The sequence below is a fragment of the Neolamprologus brichardi genome, chromosome 17 (assembly GCF_056152115.1).
Source record: "Neolamprologus brichardi isolate AB-2024 chromosome 17, ASM5615211v1, whole genome shotgun sequence".
NCBI classification, from domain to species: Eukaryota; Metazoa; Chordata; class Actinopteri; order Cichliformes; family Cichlidae; genus Neolamprologus; species Neolamprologus brichardi.
The window spans coordinates 33,053,910-33,073,843 of NC_142120.1; the positions used below are offsets into that span (position 1 = coordinate 33,053,910).

Sequence of the window (19,934 nt, forward strand, 5' to 3'; positions counted from 1 at the left end):
GTCTTAAGTTCCTTACAAAAAAAGTCTGCATTATGTGTCTGGGGTATACCTTTATCGCCATAAAAGCTTGCATTATTTAACTTGATGATGAAACATATACCAGCCCTTCATGTAGACTTTTTCAGTGAGAGAAGAAAGATTAGTTTAGCTTTAACATTCATTCCTTCAGTAAGAAAACTGAAAGAAACCAGATGTGAAAGATGAATCTTTGTAAATCTCACCATCATCATAGCAGAAGAAAGATTTTCTGGTGTTACAATCATCAGCTTTCCATTTTCCTTCTTTGTTTAATTCATCATCGCACATTTCCTGGTGCCGCTGTCAGTTTTATTCATCTCTTCAGGTAACTTATCAACACGTTCCCAGTGTCTGTAGAATAATTACTCCCATCTGACCACCTCCAGGTGTCTCTGAACAGGCCGATCTATGATTATGTTTTATCAGAACTTTTAAATTTACTGACTGCTTTATTTAACCGTTCTGCTCCACTGGCCAGGTCTGTGTGGTGCTCTCTGCAGTAGCTCTGAGCCTCACTCCACTTTTTTTCATTGTCAATGAAATGTAGTGATTTGTTTCCATTTTAGATAGATAGATAGATCGACCATCTGTCTCACCTCCTCTCCTCGCATGCCTGGTGTCTAATAAGCTAAAGGAGTATTACATGGTGGCAAAAGTCCTCTTCAGCTACTACAACTAGTCTGCTATGCTACAGCATTAGATCCTCTGAAACACAAAAATGTTCTCATTTCAGCCGTGTGGCCTTTGTCACGCCATGAACCAATCTATGATTGGTTTAAAGGAATCACATGGTCTCTCACTAATCTCATATCCATCATCTTAATGAGAAAAATTATGAATCTTAAAACAGAGTAGTGTGCTGAGGGTGTCAGTTTTATCATAAACATTCTGTATTTTCATGTATATCATACAAGCTTGTTCACAAAAACTGTTTTCAGGCAAAATCCTCATTCACACCAGAGGGTGTCATTGTGCTCAACACTGAAGTCGCACACGTCTCTCTCTGAGAAAACGCCTTAGATAGATTTCCCCTAAGAGTGGGAAGTCTAATGCTCAATACCAGTAAAATGTAGGGTGGGAGGAGAGCTGTGTTTAGCCTCATAATAGTGTTTGGCTATCTAATTCTTCTTGTTTGTTTAAGTGCTCTCTATGTGTATACAAGCTTGACCACCGGTGTATTTGAGCACACAGATAACTGATCTTGTTTTGCAGTTTGTGAACTGTTTAACAGGAGGCATCTTTCCACTGTGTGGATGATTAAAAAACATCTGAAGCATCATTCAGTTTATTTGGCTCAACAATATTGACAAGATGATCCCTAACTGTCTGAGCTCCTTAAAATAATAAGACAGGAAGTTGCTCCGGTATCAGCACTCAGCAATGCTTCAGCCTCTAGAGTGTGCCAGTGTCTGCAATTCATATTGTTAAGCTGCTGATAACAGTGGTTGAGTTTTTCCAGTTGGAGTTCAGATCTGGACGATATTAAAGCTTGTAGGCTCTCCCAGTTATGGAAGGATGGTACTTTCTTTCATTAAATCTTGATCTCACTACTTTTGCTCTGTTTTAAATCCAAGTATGATAAACAAGAATTGTTTTAAGCTGTGAATCATGCAAAGCTACTTTAGTAGAGTCCAAGAATAAGAAAATATGAAACAGGAAATTAACAGAAGAGGTCCAATTTAAATAAAAAAAATCTCTCTAAAACCAGTGTATCAGTAACTTATGACGAGAGGAAGCGAAGCAGTATTGCTACATCCAATAAATGCCCAGTTAAACTGGAGTTCTTTGTCTGTCAGCATTAAATCCGAGCAAATTTGTTGATTTGAGACATCAAACCAGTCAATATATTTACACTCACTCAGTATTTCCGATTGCTCACCACAGTATCCAGACCGCTGAGCCACAGATTCCTGCACAACAAGAAAGAGCAGGTAAGTTTTGTGGCAGGTAATAAAAGGAGCCGTGATTTCACTCACTGCAGTAATGCAGTAACTCAGCACTGACTGAAGCGCCGCCGCTCAATTAAGTAGTGGCTCTTAACAAGGTGATCACAGACATTTGTGTGATAAAAAGCTCTCATAATGAAGTTTATTTCCTGGGGAAGACAGTTAAAAGCACAAATAATGTTGAAAGTTTTCCATGGCTTTATTAAAATTTTGTTTATATCTGTGTAAATGATTGTATGAATATTTTCATAAATCCTTCAGGGATCCCAGCCCGAGCTTAAAGCCACTCTGCCTCAGTAATTACAGTGGCTTGCAAGAGTATTCAACCCCCTTGAACTTTTCCACACTTTATCACATCACAGCCACAAACATGAATCAGTTTTATTGGAATTCCACGTGAAAGACCAACACAAAGTGGTGTACACGTGAGAAGTGGAACCAAAGTCAAACATGATTCCAAACATTTTTTTTACAAATAAATAACTGAAAAGTGGGGTGTGCGTAATTATTCAGCCCCCTGAGTCAATACTTTGTAGAACCACCTTTTGCTGCAATTACAGCTGCCAGTCTTTTAGCATATGTCTCTACCAGCTTTGCACATCTAGAGACTGAAAGTCTTGCCCTTTCTTCTTTGCACAACAGCTCCAGCTCAGTCAGATTAGATGGGCAGCGTTTGTGAACAGCAGTTTTCAGATGTTGCCACAGATTCTCGATTGGATTTAGATCTGGACTTTGACTGGGCCATCCTAACACATGGATATGTTTTGTTTTAAACCACTCCATTGTTGCCCTGGCTTTATGTTTAGGGTCGTTGTCCTGCTGGAAGGTGAACCTCCGCCCCAGTCTCAAGTCTCTCATTTCACTGCGGGGCAACCTGTATGTGACAAATAAAATCTGAATCTGAAGTCTTTTGCAGACTCCAAGAGGTTTTCTTCCAAGATTGCCCTGTATTTGGCTCCATCCATCTTCCCATCAACTCTGACCAGCTTCCCTGCCCCTGCTGAAGAGAAGCACCCCCAGAGCTTGATGCTGCTACCACCATATCTGACAGTGGGGATGGTGTGTTCAGAGTGATGTGCAGTGTTAGTTTTCCGCCACACATAGCGTTTTGCATTTTGGCCAAAAAGTTCCATTTTGGTCTCGTCTGACCAGAGCACCTTCTTCCACATGTTTGCTGTGTCCCCCACATGTCTTGTGGCAAACTGCAAACGGGACTTCTTATGGTTTTCTGTTAACAATGACTTTCTTCTTGCCACTCTTCCATAAAGACCAACTTTGTGCAGTGCACGACTAATACACCTACACCTGAGCTGTAGATCTCTGCAGCTCGTCCAGAGTCACCATGGGCCTCTTGGCTGCATTTCTGATCAGCGCTCTCCTTGTTCGGCCTGTGAGTTTAGGTGGACAGCCTTGTCTTGGTAGGTTTACAGTTGTGCCATACTCCTTCCATTTCTGAATGATCGCTTGAACAGTGCTCCGTGGGATGTTCAAGGCTTGGGAAATTTTTTGTAGCCTAAGCCTGCTTTAAATTTCTCAATAACTTTATCCCTGACCTGTCTGGTGTGTTCTTTGGACTTCATGGTGTTGTTGCTCCCAATATTCTCTTAGACAACCTCTGAGGCCGTCACAGAACAGCTGTATTTGTACTGACATCAGATTACACACAGGTGCACTCTATTTAGTCATTAGCACTCATCAGGCAATGTCTATGGGCAGCTGACTGCACTCAGACCAAAGGGGGCTGAATAATTACGCACACCCCACTTTGAAGTTATTTATTTGTAAAGAATGTTTGGAATCATGTATGATTTTAAGTTCAAGGGGGCCGAATACTTTTGCAAGCCACTGTATTACAAAGAGTAAAGCCAGATTTACTGAACAGAATAGATATTTTTTCACACCGGTTTTGAACTGTTTCCCCTCCAATCTCTTCATCTGGACAATTCTGGTTCTTTTCTTTCAGCAGTTTCGGCACCTTCCCCCAAGGATGATACGACTGTCTTTTTCTGCAGCATGTGCAAGAGCACGATCTGATATCGTCGTGTTGGTGTTGTTCCCAGATCATCATGAAAATGTTGTTCCAGGATCAACATTGCAAGTGACCAATCAGAATGTTGTGATGTCATACTTTTGCGACTTCGGGAAAAACCGGCGTAAAACAAAAAACTGTACTTAAGCTGCGAGAAACCGCCTTTGTCCGCCGATCAACGGACCCTAACCCTGACCCTAACCCTAACCCTTTAACAAACGCTAAGCAGAATTGATATTGTCCTTGCAACATTGGAATTTCATAAATGCACAAATGGGTTGGTGCGCAAAAGAATAACGTCACAATAATGTGATTGGTCACTTGCAATGTTGAACCTGGAACAACATTTTCATGATGATCTGGGAACAACACCAACACGACGATATCAGATCATCCTGTGCAAGACTCCAGATTTTTACAGTTTCCAACAAGGATTCTGCTGGGGTGTCAAATTTTATTTATGATGAGTTATTTGTAATCCTTGAAATTTGATGAATTAGTGAGTCTTGAGTCAGTTCTCGGGAACTGATTTTGGAATCAAATCAAACACTTTCATGAAAATGATGAAAACTTTAATTGTGTTTGTGTATTTGTGACTGTAACATGTCATTTCACACTAAAAAGTGATGTGCCTTTAGTTTCCCGTCAGTTGCATTTAGGATACAAAAGTCTTTTCCAAACCAGGAGTCAGTGTTGTGCGTGACACAACCTGGCAGTGTCCGTGTGCACACACTGAGAGCCAGTGTGTTTCTTATGAGAGTTTGGCACTATAACTTAATATTTTGCAATAAGGGTTTTAAGCCCGCAGCCTGTTTGCACAAGAATGTGCACACATTGTGTGGGTAAGAGCAAACATAGAGAGGGGTTATTAACATTGGAATAGGTGCCAAGAATACGTCTTAACTTGCTGATTGTGTAGGAATCCTGTTCTTGCTCAATATCACTACTTGAAGAGTCTCTGTTATCGTTTCCACTTGAGAAAGTTGCAATCTTCACAACTTTCTGCGCAATTATTCAATAAACTGTTCAAGGATGCAAAGAATAATGTTCTCTTTGCAATAAACGCTGAGAAACCAGCAGCTTCCTCTGAGCCAAAAACCTCCCCAGCTGCATCGGTATACCTAAACCAGCTGAACTGTAATCCCTGAGATATGCAGGAAAGCTGTAAGAAGAGCACAAACAAAAGGACCAGCAACTAGTGGCTTGCTGCTCACACACCCAGTTTAGTTAGTGAAGCTAGTGAGCAAGCTAACCTTAGAGGGCAACAATGGGCACTCTGACACTAAGCTGTAGCCAGGATGACAAAAACAACAAGACTGACACGCAGGGAAAGATTTACACCAAAAACAGTTTTCAATCCTTTGTATCCTGCACTGGAGTGAAAAGAGGAGGTGGAGGAGTTTCACCTAGCTGGAAGAAATTAAACTATCTAAACTGTTGCTTGTATGCATCAGCCCTGAAGAAATGCACAGAGACCAGGCAGAGGGGAAATCAGTATGATGGTTTTGGAGAAAAATGCTGCTGCTTACTGTAATAGTTTAACGAGCAGGTTTTTTTTTTGTCCTGTTTTGTTGTAAATCATGTAAAACATGGCTGCACACCCACTGCACCACAAATTCTTTTGCACATTAAAAAACCAGCCAGTTAAGGGTGCGGGCTTGGGAGGATTAAGAAGCTGATGAAAAGGTTCTTGGCTGCATTATCAATCAGGGACATGTTCTTTTGATGGGCCACGTCTTTGCCCTTAGACTACCAGTATACCCAGCAGTTGTTGCTGACGTCTGAGGGCTTTTCACGGTACATTTGTCATGTTCTAATAAATGAGTGGCATTGTGATGTGTGAGAGATGAACATCCGAAATTCCAGATTCACCTGGCCAGGTGCAGTGCTCATTTGGCACACATTTGGCCATGGCACAGACTCAACAAGGTGCTGGAAACAATCCTCAGACATTCTGGTTATTGCACAGTTGGTGGAGAGTTGTTGGTTGCACATCCATGATGTGAATCTTTTGTTTCAGTAAATCCTCAAGGTGCTCTGTTGGACTGGAATCTGATGACTGTGGAGACCATTGTTCTGGAAACCAATTTGGTATAATCTGAGATATCCCCTACACCAGCAGTCCCCAACTTTTTTTGCACCACGGAACGGTTTATGCCAATATATTATAACAATGTTTTAAAGGTGTTGTGGATAAATACAACAAAATAAAACCAGTACTGGTACCAAAAAAAGAAGATTTATTCATAACAGACAGGAAAAGACCCAGGGAAAACGAGTTAACGATAAAAATAATAAAAAATAAAATAACGGTAAAAACCAATAAAAACCCAGAAAACCATAAATTTCACACCAGAGCATCAACTCTCGCAGCCACGACTCCAGGGGTTGGAGACCGCTGCTCTATACCATTGCATCCCCACCACCATCAGGAAGCATGGAACCATGCTGTCATGTTTTTATCCCAAATTCTGATCCTACTTTTGAATTTTGCAGCAGAAATTGAGACTCATCCGACCAGTCTACTACTGTCCAATTTTGGTGAGACTGTGTGAACTGTAGCCTCAGTTTCCTGTCCTTAGCTGACAGGACACCCAGCTGCACACAGTGTGGTCTTCTGCTGCTGTTGCTCATCTGCTTTAAAGTTCCATATTTGGTGCATGTAGAAAGCCTTTTCTGCATAAGTTGGTTGTAGTGAGTGTTTATATGAGCCACTGTTGCTTTCATGAGCTTGGAGAAGTCTGGCCATTCTCCTCTGACTTCTGACATCAACAAGGTCACACAAAGAACTGCTGATATTTTCTGGTTTTCACTTTCTGTATCGTGTGGAAAATCCCAGCAGGTCAAAAGTTTCTGAAATGCATATGCCGCATTATGTGGAAAATGTACCAAGTATGTAGGAATGTAACATAAAATGTAATAAATACATTTTCATGGGAGTACTGTGAGTAATGTGGAGACATGACTAATGTTGGAAACAATGGAGCACTGGCAGCTAACAGAACCAGTTTTAATGTGTGCATGTGACTGCTGCTTTAAGACGGATGTGAAATATGTTGAATCTGTCCTTTAATCCCGACTGGATTGATTGGTTAAGGCAACACATTCACTTTTAACTCAACTCTGAATGTTGGATTAAGTGTACAGTAGAACAAATACCTTGTTTAATGTATTTTACAGTTGTAGCACATAGACAATTAACAGCTCAAGATGAGGCCAAAAGAATATATCAGAGATTACTGAATCAAAGGCTGGTTGCTTTACCTCATCTGGGCCTTCTAGAAAACACCAGAACAGGGATTAGATATTTAAAACAGATCCAGGCTTTTCTGATTAATTACAAACTGTTATAGGACAACAGAGGTTTTGTATGGTTTTGCTTTTTATTGGCAATAGAAAAACACAAAGTACAATTATAGTGCTGATACAAAAATTAGCAAACCTGTTGTATATATTGAAAAAAGTTTATGTTTCTCTCAGAGATGCATTTTGTATTCACTCACGATTCAAAGCTGAATAGTACAATATCATATATGTTTTATATACATTCATTTTTCCCACAACGGTTCTAACATTAACATCTTAATGCCAAATGTATCTTATCTGATATATACATGGGTGTCAAAAAATAATTAGAATTTTCTTACAATTATTTATGGTTCAGCCTTTAAAAGGATTAGGATACAGTATTATTCTGTATTGGTTAACTGTGCACATGACCAAAGGATGATATACGATGTCTGACAGTTCGTTGAAGCGTCCGCTGTCCTCTCTGATCTTCCTTTTCTCGCTTAGCGATCTGTAAAGAGGCAGGAGTTATGATGATTCATGTGCATAACCTGTGAAAGTGTATGCCATTTTAAGAGCATGTTGTGTAACTTCTTACGCATTAAATCCAGCCTCCTCATCTCCTTCTGCACCCAGTGATCATTTGGATTGGCACACACAGGTTGTTCCCTCTTCTTCCACTTAAACCTACACATATGAGTATCGTTATTAAAAATCTGTGGATAAATGGGGATCAGTCACTTCCTCGGTCTGTGCCAAGTCATTATGATGGAATTTGACAAAATGTGCCAAAAGTGAAGGACTTCACAGTTGATACTCACAAAACAGCTCTGATGTTGCAGTCTCCATCTGTTTCCTGCATAGTGTAACTGACAAGGTATCTCTTCTTTTTTATCTCATGAACGTAGCCGAGGCAGCAGTTGGCATACGAGCCTGGAGAGAAAGTTAAAGAGAATTACGATCAAATAAACCAGCCCACTGGAATTTGACCGTTTTGATGATTTGAATAGATCTGAACGTCTGCCAGAGCCCCTTACTTGGGGATCTTTTTCAGGATCTATTTCAGCAAATTTCTCTCGCTCCACTGCTCACCCCTCTCCTTGGTTTTATTGTTGTTTTTATCTGACTTCACCTTAACCTCAACATCTCTGCCTGAACTGATGCTGCTGATTGAGAATTCCTCTGAACAAAGCCAGCTTGCACAAATACTGAGAAAATACGATGTCTGTAGACCTGTTGCACTTGGCAGCAGCTGCAAATAATTTCACAGCATGCACAGAAAAAAGTGAAAGCACTTGAACATAAAAGGGCTGGTTTTACATGAAGTATTTGGATCCTTTAGGAATCTTTACTTTAATCAAAGTAGCAATAATAAAACACAGTATAAAGGTATCAGTAGTATTTAGTCAGATAAGTAGTACTCATTTCAAAATCATACCCACATTACTGGTTCATGATTATGTCTGTGTCCCTTGAACGTTGCAGCTGCATCAAAGAAACAATCATTTTAGAAATAAACATACAGTACTTAATAAAATGATTTTGTTTTAGTCCAACTTTACTTTTCTTTTATTATTTAATTGTTTAAGGAATTTTTTTAGAATTTCATTTATTATTTAAGTCCTCTGTAGACGTGACAGCTGTCCTTATGTCCTTTTAAAAATTCTGCAGATTGCCACATTCAAGTGATCTGTAAAAGCAAGATGACTGAATACATGTGCATTTAAAGAGTTGTGATAAACGGCTTTGAACAGAATCTCATTCACTGAAAAATTGTCCTCACAGTTTCAAAGAGATGTGGCTTCAGGAGCTGTGGTTAAACGAAGACAGGTCATAAAAAGAGGCACTCAGGTGCATATTTTCAGTAATTTGCTTTGTCCAGAAAATGCTTTTGAGATACCATGAAGAGCTGCATGGTTAAACTTTTGTGAATTCTCTTAAAAAATAAATTTTTAAGTGGAAATGTTGAAGTAGTGATTTGAAACCAGACAATTCTGTTTCACTTACCTTGTGCCAGACTCAGGTACGTGCAGAGGAAGAGCAGCATGAAAACAAAAGCATGAAACTTCATGGTTGCTGCTGCTGTTCTTGTGTTGCAGACTGCACAGAAAGTTAGAGGCAGAATCTATCACCCCCAAATGTTGGGCAAATATATAGTTTTTTCTCAAATCCCTCCCTCAGTGCTATTATGAAAGAGCACAGAGGGAGGGATTACTTTTTGTTTCTTTAGCTGAATCAACACAAAAAATCCCAAAGATAACACAGTTTGACATACATAAAGAAAGAGCTATTAGCTAAAAAAAATAATAATAATAAAAAATCAGCAAGTGTCCCCTTTAAAAACTGAGGATAATCTAGCTTTCAAGTGAAAGGCTAGCTCAATTGTTTTGAAAGAAGAAATATGACCCGGTTCATCAAAGGTCATAAACATGGTACTTGAGTCGTGCAAGAATGATGAACTAAATTGAGGGGCATTTTTTAAATGTAAAATATTGTATTTTATTTATTTATTTTTCCATTCATTTTTGTAATAGTGTATCTATTTCAGGCACGCAGAGGGACTGAAGCTTAGGTAGACCCTGGAAAGGTCGGGGCTAACGTAGAGAGACACAAACATTCACATTTACACGGCTGCCAATTAACCCAACATGCATTTGGAGTGTGGGAGGAAGCCAACATGAGATCCAGCCATTAATCAAAAGACATCAGTGTAAATTTGGGGAAGCCTTTGAGCTGCAATCTTTGGGGATTCAGAGAAGAGCCAGTTGCACCAGAACAACAGTTAACACTATTAACTTTAATACTTAGACAAACATTAGAGTCACATATTATACTACATAAAAAGACAGAACATACAGTAACTGTGGCTGTGGAAATCTGTGGCTTGTCCCACATAAACTGAGAAAGTTACATTTTGAGCTCCATCTAAATTTTTTCACCTTTTTATCTTATTTGTATGTACAAACTGTTTCCATTTAAATCCTTATTTAAATAATTGTTCAATAAAATTAATTTTTAAGTCATAGTGATCAAAAAGTGTTTCAGCAGAGAGAAAATCAAGTTCACACATTACACATAAAGAACTTGTCTGGCAGTACCTGTAGTCTGGCTTTGATGGCAGTTATGGATTTGTCCAAAACCAAACGCTAAACATTGAATGTTCATTAGAACAACCGAGATCCAGCCACTCATTAGAGCTTTCCAGCCACACATACGTATTTGTCAATATATGTGGCATTGTTGTCACACTTCTCTCTTTTCCCTTTTGACTCTTCAGCATGGAACTCAAAGGTAACTGGATAAACATCATTTTAAATATTATGTTTCCATCCAAGTATGAAAGTTTTTAATACTTGGAGGATTTAAGCCTTGTCACCCCTCCTATTGATGGTTTACTTACTCAACAGCTCACACAGTGAACTGTGATATAATAAAGGTTTTACGCTGGTCTATGAATGCAAATGTTTGTAAATAATATAATTATTTATTTATATATTATTTTATTCCTTATTCCACAGCTATAGTGATCGTAATTACTGATTTTATACGTAAAAAAAAAACACGTGGCAACATGATGCATTTAGTGGATTTTATTTTATTCGTTTATTTAATTCATTTAATGTACATAATTCACCTACTTGCTGCACATAATGTCCCCCTTGGATATATTCATTAATGTATATAATGTTCTTCTCTCCCCTTTTGCACAGTCGAGGAGCGAGTCAGGATACATTTCACTGCGTGTTGCATTTGACAAATAAAGAATCTTGAATCTTGAATGGCTCGAGTGTGCCATCTAGTGTTGGTGTGAATGACTTCTTGCAGAAAATGATCTTGATCATCTGTACAAGTTTCTTACTGATAGAAGAAGAAGAATTAAAGTATAAGAGAGTACACTAGATCTGAATTAGATTCAGATCTACTTATACTCTCAAGTCCGGTTTTCCTTAACTGGCATAAGATATCCCTTTATTGTTTGAAAATGTAAATAGTTTAAGATTTTAAGATTTTGAATCCTAATTTCATAATCAGTCTGCTTATTTTTTCACCTAAAAGAAGCCCATCTATGCAAATTTAACACATTGATAGAAAACAGGAACAGGATCAGAAACAGAACATTTTACTTTTGAGATGTTCCCAGAGAGGTGGAGTCTGAGACCTGACACAGAGACATAGACAAACAGGCACACACAGACACAAGCATGCATTCTACCCTCATGCACTCAGCACTCACCCAACATGGAGACAAACAGAAATGAACACTGTACACACACTCACACTCCCCAAACATACTTCATACCCCCAGGTCCAGATACCAGAAGATGTTGCCCATTGCACAGGAGTGGAGACTAGCAGACTGCCCCCAGCCCTGCAGCAGCAGGGAGGCCCAGCATCCCAGACCCCGACCAGACAGCCAACTCCAGCTACCGGCCCCCCGCCCCTGATGGCGAACAGAGAACGCCATTGGGAGAACTTTAAAATATACACCGTTCAATATTGAAGAGAATGTGGCAATTTTATGGATAATTAAAGTTAGTAATATATCCACTAATAGAACAAGCTGAAAGTCTGTAAAGGCTGCCTGGTTTTCAGTCCCGAATGTCACGCCACAAAACGGATTCACTGCACTGTTATTTTGCTGCATCTGTTCGGTGGCGTCGAGCCAAACAGACTTTCACCATTGTTTTAATGAGCTGAGCGCGAGCCTGTCACCTGTCTGTCTGTCCTGCACTCTCTCTCTGTTTCTTTCTCTCTGATTGTGGAATAAAAGTATGAACATGTATTTATAAGTTACACTTGTGTTTGAATCCTGCAGCTTATCACACATTTGATTTCCATCTGTGACAACTGCAAGTGTCCAGAGTGAGGACAGACTGAGGGACCCACTGCTGCACATCATCTGTGAGGCTTTGCACCCGATGATCCAGGAAGAAAGAGGAGGAGGAAGAGCCAGCAGCAGCTGGAGTTGCAGAGAGTAGACAGACTGTTCCTCCTTCGTGGAGGACTGCTACAAATGTTTAAAATTACTAATTATCTTTCCTGAATCAGTCTTATTAAGTAATGTTAAAATAATTTTATCATTCAAGTGTTTTCAGTGTGAGAGAAAGTACTCGGGGCCTGCAAGTGAAACACTATCAAAGGCAGTAAAAAAAATTTATTCAGAAATTCTGAAAAGGAATCAGCAGCAAAATGCACCGGACACAGCTATTCTAGCTCTCCTACGTGTTGCACTTTTCTTCTTCTTTTTTCTACCTCTACATCCTCTCTCTGGCTCTGGTGTCACCTTCTGGTATGATAAGGTACTACATAAACTCTACTGCAAACACCTCCTGATCATTAAATCCCCAACAACTTTTTTTTCTTTCTTTCAAGATGCAGATGATTATCGGCATTGCAATGCAAAGAATGATCTTTAAAACAAAATTAATTACTCCACCTCTGCTTATTGTAATTTGTCTGGATTGTGCAACATCTGCAACATCATGCTGATGAAAAATCACGTGTTGTCTAAACTTTCATCTTAATTTAGTTGACTGAGATTTGTTAGTCAGTTCAACTGCTTTAATTGTCATTTTTACTTGGGAAAACTCTTTCAACTAAATTAAAATAATCTATTGTTTAAACTCTTGTCATAGTTCAGTTGACTTGGGTTTTTTAGTTAATTCAAATAGTAGTTCTTTTAACTTAGGAATCTATTTTATCTATTAATCTATTTTTTAATCTATTTTAGCTTTACTAAAATAATCTGTTAGCTAAGTTTATTAATTAACTGAGCTCTTTAGGGTAGCTGTGTGAACTCGTAAATCAGTTTCATTTTAATTATCAGGGTTTGATTGACTGGATGTAAAGAAAAATGTGTATTGAACATCTTAAGTATTTTTTTTTAGCTTTCCAACATCCATTTCAGCAAAACTACCTGTTAGGTTTATCTTAGATCTCAGGTTTAAATATCTACATTCCTTTAAATTAATTTTCTGTTGTTTACAGAAAAAAATAAAACCCCACATATTCCATTAAAGTGTATCTGATCATTTCATGCAGAAAGTTTGTTTCAAGAACATGGCAAGACAATTACTCATGAGCACCCAACATTCACCAGTTATTGTGCCATCTTAGTCATCTGAGAAACAGAAAAATCAGTGACGTAGCTCATCAGGCTCACAATCCATCAAAACTCAAAGGTTGCTCCCTGTGAAACAATAAATTTGAACTGGGTCTTGAGCCCAGTTTGGGTGAAGACAGATTGGGTGATTATTTTGCACAAGTTTGATTCAATTCTGACCAATACTTTAGGAGCAGTAGTGATTCTTGTGAATTGCGGACAGCTGGTCAACCAAACACTCACCATGGCATGAGCTTATCAGACTTTCAACAGGATGAGATATAAACTGCTGTGTTAAAATTAACAACATAAAGTCTGCATTAATGCAGACTTTATGTCAACGGGACACTTGCCATTTTAGAAAAGTTGTTCTTTACATTTGCAAAACTTTTAAACTTCATTGTGCTCAGTCACACCTGTTAGCATAAAACTTGAAATATTAAAATAGTACAAAACCTTTGATAAGTGACAGTAAAGATCAGTTTATAACAACTAAGACATCAAACTCTTGTATTTGAACAAATTCCACAGAACCAATTTCACTGAAAATGAGTTCTGCATGCTTCTGAAACATTTGATAATATTTCACAAACATTAGTTTGACTCTGCTCAATTGCAAAACAAAGGAAAAACTACTGACTTGCATGAGCATCTGCAGAGTCCACCATTATATTGTTGATAGCAATCACGTGGGACAGTTTTGAATCCTGCTGTGCTCAAGTTCCCCACATTGTCAAGTTCACATAAGTTGCTGATTTAGCTGGACATGAGTTTTCAAGTTAGCTTTTTTTTCATGTAATTGGGACGTTTTTAACTTGTAATTCTATGTTATAACAACAACTTCAGTCATCTATCGTCAAACTGATATAGAATAATATGTTACAATAACAAACATCTAGAATTACATTTTACAGTGTGTGGTTCCTGAGGAGGAAGAATGAGGAGCAGAGAGAGGTGGTCAAATTGTCACAGTTGGGCGAGAGATGTTGCCCAACTGGGCAAGAGATAACGTCAAGTTGGCCTATACTTGATACTGTGCAAATGGTCCAGTGTCCTTTTTCCTCTGGTAGGACACTACCATGTTGGTAGAATTTGGGGAGTACAGATTTCAAACATACCTGATTAAAGTCCTCAGGAACAATATGGATGCCATCCACATTGGCCTCTAAGACTGGTGAGCAGTGACTGTCTATAATTCTACTGTTATGGCACCAACCCTGAAGCACATAAGCACCTTCCCTTAGAGTCTTTGTTGCCGTTATGGCAGTGTAATGTCTGGCCCGGTACCTCGACTGATGCATTGGGGATGTTTGGACAAAGCCAGGATTCAGCTACAAACAACACTCACAGAAAAAGCAGTTGTAGTAAATCTCTGATTGCAGCTCATCTGGTTTGTTTACCGAGGGATCTGGCATTGGTGAGATGGATGGAAGTATGAAATGCATTTATTAAAGTGACTCTGCATCACTTAGAGATATTTCTTGAAGGACGGTCAGTCATTAGATCCTGCTGGCCCAACAAGAAGTGAAGTCATTTTGGATAACATCAGCAATGTCATTCTGATAATTCTCAGTCAAAGCTGAACTTAACTATACATATTTATTTTGGGGTATTGTTTAAAAAAACATGATAGCATTTCATTAATTTGTCTTTTGGTCTTTGTTTAGAATGAATAACCTGTGGTTCTGGTTTCAGGGTCAAGCACAGCGACTTTTCTTTGTCCTTCTTCCATACAGTAGCAAAGTAAAGTAAAAGTAAAATTTTATTTATACAGCACCTTTTAAGATGTCTTAATGGTTTCTCAATCATCCAGGAAAGTAAATCTCCAAACGTTGATACTGTTCATCTGGACGTAGCGTTTTGTGGGTGTTGCATCTTCAAAAAATAAAAATACAATAACTGAGACTTACAATGAAGTATCGTTGCAACTGGTTTACTGAACCTTTCTTTCGGGGCATGTACAGAACACGAGCATCCATTTTTCTACTGCCTCCTACAGGACACACACTTCTTCCTCTTCCTTACAACATAAATGTAACATAGAACCACTACTGCCTCTCATGGCATTACCATTTTAAACAACACACTCACATATTTATATAACCACTAATTTCTTGCGATACCACATCTCCTCCCCCCTTAAGTCAACAACTCCCTTGACTTACAAAATAACTGTTTCTCTAAAGAATGCTTAACAAGCAATCAACATGTAATTAAGGTAACCATACAACCATACATATGTTTCCATGTTTTTCTTTTCTTTTTTTTTTTTTTTAACTAGGAAGGTACGTCCTTCCTGTGAGATCAGAGCGCATTGTTGCTCTATTCCTGGAAGATCTCACTCTATCTAACAAAGTCCTTTAAAGTCTCTGGTGGACGTCTCTCTCTCTGGGAACGTCGCAACACGGGTGTCACTGAGGAGTCTCCGGGAGCCGGAGTCTCCGGAGCATAAGGCAACTCCGTTGCCGGAGGTTGTGGCGATGTGTCCAACTCTGATGGCAAGAAGCACTCAGGCACTGCTTCTTTGTCATGCAATGGCTCCACCTCCCTGTCTGGTGTACTGGGAACAGTGTCAGCCATTCTTGCTCTCACCTGATCCACGTGCCGCTTCACAGTTTGACCTGATCCAATGGTAACAATGTAAGACACTGGACCTGATGCTCTCACAATGACTGCGGGAATCCACTTCGGGCCATAGGAGTAGTTTCTGATGAAGACCTTGTCTCCTGGTGTGAAACTTCTCAGTCTTTTCTTGGTGTCGTGACTTTCTTTCTGTTTCAATTGTTTGTGCTGCACTTTTGTTTTCACATCAGGCATGAGCAAGTCCAAAACTGATCTGAGTCTCCGTGACATCATCAACTCTGCAGGTGATAAACCAGTAGTGGCATGCGGTGTGATGCGATAACTGAACAGAAATCGGGACAGTCTGGTTTGCAAGGTATCACCTTTGACTTTCTTCATCCCCTCCTTAAAGGTCTGGACCGCCCTCTCAGCCAGCCCATTTGAAGAAGGGTGGAAAGGTGCTGATCTCACATGGTCAATTCCATTCTGCTTCATGAATGACTCAAATTCAGCACTTGTGAAACATGTTCCGTTGTCTGAAACTAGCATTTTAGGTAGTCCAAACACACTGAAACTCTGGCGCAGTTTCTCTATAGTTACCTGTGATGTAGAGGATTTCACAGGGTAAATGTCCATCCACTTGGAATGAGCATCCACAATGATTAGAAACATCTCCCCGAGGAAAGGCCCTGCATAGTCCACATGGATTCTGGACCATGGTGACTCCGGCCACTCCCAAGGGTGTAATGGTGCAGTAGGTGGTGACTTGTAGTGTTTCTGACACTCCTCACATGCCTGCACTTCTCTTTCAATGTTCTCATCCATCCCTGGCCACCATACATACGACCTTGCCAAGCCTTTCATCTTCGACATGCCTGTATGAGTCTGGTGCAGGAGTTTCAATATTTTGTCTCGGCCTTTGGTGGGAATAATTACTCGGGCTCCCCAGAGCACGCAACCATCCCTCACACTCAGTTCCAGCTTTCTCTGTCGATACGGCTTTAAACAGGCATCGGTCTCAGTTGGCCAGCCTTTTAAGGTGTACTCGTGGACTTGCGACAACAAGACATCCTTAGCTGTCCATCGTTTGATCTGTGCAGTGTCCACTAATGTGTCATCCAGTACATCCATCATCAAAACCTGCTCAGCCATCTCTTGCTCAGGTGCTGAGTCTGGTACCGGCAACCGGCTGAGCGCATCTGCGTTTTCATGGTGTTTTCCTGGCTTGTACCTGATGTTGTACTCGTAAGCACTCAATGTCACGGCCCATCTTTGTACTCTTGGTGAGCCCATCTGAGGTATAGGCTTCTTTTCATTGAACAGTGAGATTAGGGGTTTATGATCTGTGTAAATCGTGAAAACTCGGCCATACAAGTATTTGTGAAATTTCTTGATGCCAAATATCACAGCTACCCCTTCTTTGTCAAGCTGAGAATACTTTTTCTCAGCAGGAGAGAGTGTGCGTGACATGAACCCCAAAGGTCTCTCGCTTCCATCCTCCATCTTGTGTGACAATACGGCGCCTACGCCGTATGGGGATGCATCACATGAGAGAACCAACTCACGGTCAGCAGAATAATGAACTAACACTTCTGCTGAGTTCAACAGGTTCTTGGATTTCTGGAATGCTTCCTCTTGTCTCTTTTGCCATGTCCACCGTACCTCGTGTCTCAAAAGTTCATGTAAGGGTGCCAACAGGGTTGCCAGGTTTGGAAGGAATTTGTTGTAGTAATTTAGCAAACCTAAGTATGCTTTCAGTTCAGTGACATTTGTGGGGGTAGGGGCATCCATGATTGCTTTAACTTTCTTTTCCACCGGGTGGAGCCCCTGGGCGTCCACTATGTGCCCCAAGTACTCCACTTTCTCTTGCATGAAAGCACACTTGCACCTCTTTAATCTCAACCCAGCTTCCTCCAACCGGGTCAACACCTCATCCAGGTTCTGTAGATGGCTTACCTCATCCACTCCAGTCACTAAGATGTCATCTAAATACACCGCTACGTGAGGTATCCCCTTCAAAAGACTTTCCATGGTCCTCTGGAATATTGCTGGAGCAGAGGCCACTCCAAAAGGCAATCTGTTATACGTGAACAGCCCCCGAGACGTGTTTACTGTCACGTACTTTTTCGATTGGTCATCCAAGAGTATTTGCTGGTAAGCGTGGCTCATGTCTAATTTTGAGAACTGCTTACCCCCGGACAGTGTGGCAAACAAGTCCTCCATTCTGGGTATTGGGTACTGCTCCAGTGAAGCCACGGTGTTTACAGTAAGCTTGTAATCCCCACACAGTCTTATTGTCCCTGTGGGCTTCAGGAGTGGCACTACTGGTGCCGCCCATTCAGCATATTTCACTGGCGAGATGATGCCTTCTTTCAACAGTCGGTCTATTTCCTCGTCGACTTTTGCTCGCATAGCAAAGGGGACAGAACGTGGACGGAAGAAGCGTGGGGTGGCATCACTTTTCACATGAATAGCAGCTTTCATTCCTTTCAGGGTGCCCAATTCCTCTTTGAATACATTCTCATGTTTACTTAACACTTGCTGAAGTGTTTTTTCTGTTATTTTGGCTTGGTGCAGCTTTCTGATGTTACAACAGTTTTTCACTTCACCCCAGTCCAATTTAATTTCCTCAAGCCAAGCTCGACCTAGCAAGCTGGGGCCGTTGCCTTCGACCACCACCAGGGGCAGATGTTTTTTCTGCTGCTTGTATTTGACGCTGACTCGTGTTGCACCAACCACCTTAACAGGATCCCCTGTATAAGTTTCGAGCTTGATTTTGATGGGCTGCAGGCTGGGGGGCTTGCTGTCTTTCCCTGTTTCTCTGAATGTTGCTTCGTTCATGACTGTTAGGCAACATCCAGTGTCTATTTCAAAGTTCACCTTTTTTCCATCAATTTGCATATCCACAGTGTAGGGGTCTACTCTTCTCAAGTGTACCACACTGCCACGCCCTAACTTGAACAGTTTTCTTTTGTGCCCTTGACTGCACTTGACACAGTTCAACATGAAAGAGTCATCTTCAGAGCTATCAGTTTTGTTGTTCTCTGCTTTCTCGCCCACATTGTGAGTACTGTAGTGTGAACTCTGCTTTTTTTCTTTCTTTACATATGTCGATCCATACTTTTTCTGGTTCAGTTTAGTCTTGCTTCTACAAGCTCTAGCTATGTGTCCCATTTTACCACAGGCATGACATTTTTCTTGTTTGTACTTACAGTCTGCTGCTGTGTGCTTGGTTCCTTTGCAACGATAACACTCTTTACTTTCTCCTTTAAAGGTACGACTCTCCTGTTGTCCTTTAGTGAAACTGAAACATTTTGCTGACGCACCTGAGGTCTGCAGATCCTGTGCATTTTTATTTGCAGTCTCCATGGCTACTGCAATTGACAAAGCCTTGTCAAAAGTGAGATCTATTTCTGACAAGAGACGTCTCTGAATTCGGTCATCCTTAATTCCGCAGACGATCCTATCTCTCAACATCTGTTGTAACGTGTTGCCATAGTTACAATCCTGCGCCAGGCGACGCAGCTCCGCTACATATTCCATGACGGTTTCATTCGGCTTGCGGGAGCGAGAGTCAAACTTATACCTACAATTTCACTGGGCTTCGGATCGAAGTGATTTTTCATCAGAAGCACCAGCTCTTGGAAGGTTTTGTCTTTGGGCTTGGCCAGGCTGAGAAGGTTTCGCATCAAGCTGTACGTCGCTGCTCCGACAACACTTATTAAGATCGCTCTTTGTTTCTCTGCATCGTCGATCCCGTTAGCTGCGAAAAACTGCTCAAGTATTTCCGTATACTCATCCCAAGTCTGATTCTTTGGATCGAACGCTACTAGCGTGCCAATTGTAGCCATTTCCGCTTCGAGGTTACTGCCTTCTATTTCCAGCCGAAAACTTTTGCATTCTTTGAAAAGCTAGCCAAACCTGTAGCCGACTCGATCACTTTTTTTTTTCTTCTCTTTTCTTTCAGTCCGATCGCCCAAACTCCTTC

General features: G+C 40.5%; 1 protein-coding gene across 1 annotated transcript; it reads right to left on the reverse strand.

Moving 5' to 3' along the window:
- Nucleotides 1-7,357: 7,357 nt before the first annotated feature.
- On the reverse strand, nt 7,358-9,391 carry LOC102788128 (C-C motif chemokine 25-like). The gene is made up of 4 exons (XM_006808146.2): nt 9,289-9,391; nt 8,103-8,214; nt 7,880-7,968; nt 7,358-7,792 (listed from the first exon to the last, which is right to left on the reverse strand). Exons 1-4 carry the CDS (start codon nt 9,350-9,352, stop codon nt 7,785-7,787), a joined length of 273 nt encoding a protein of 90 aa, XP_006808209.1. The 5' UTR covers nt 9,353-9,391; the 3' UTR covers nt 7,358-7,784.
- Nucleotides 9,392-19,934: the final 10,543 nt, after the last annotated feature.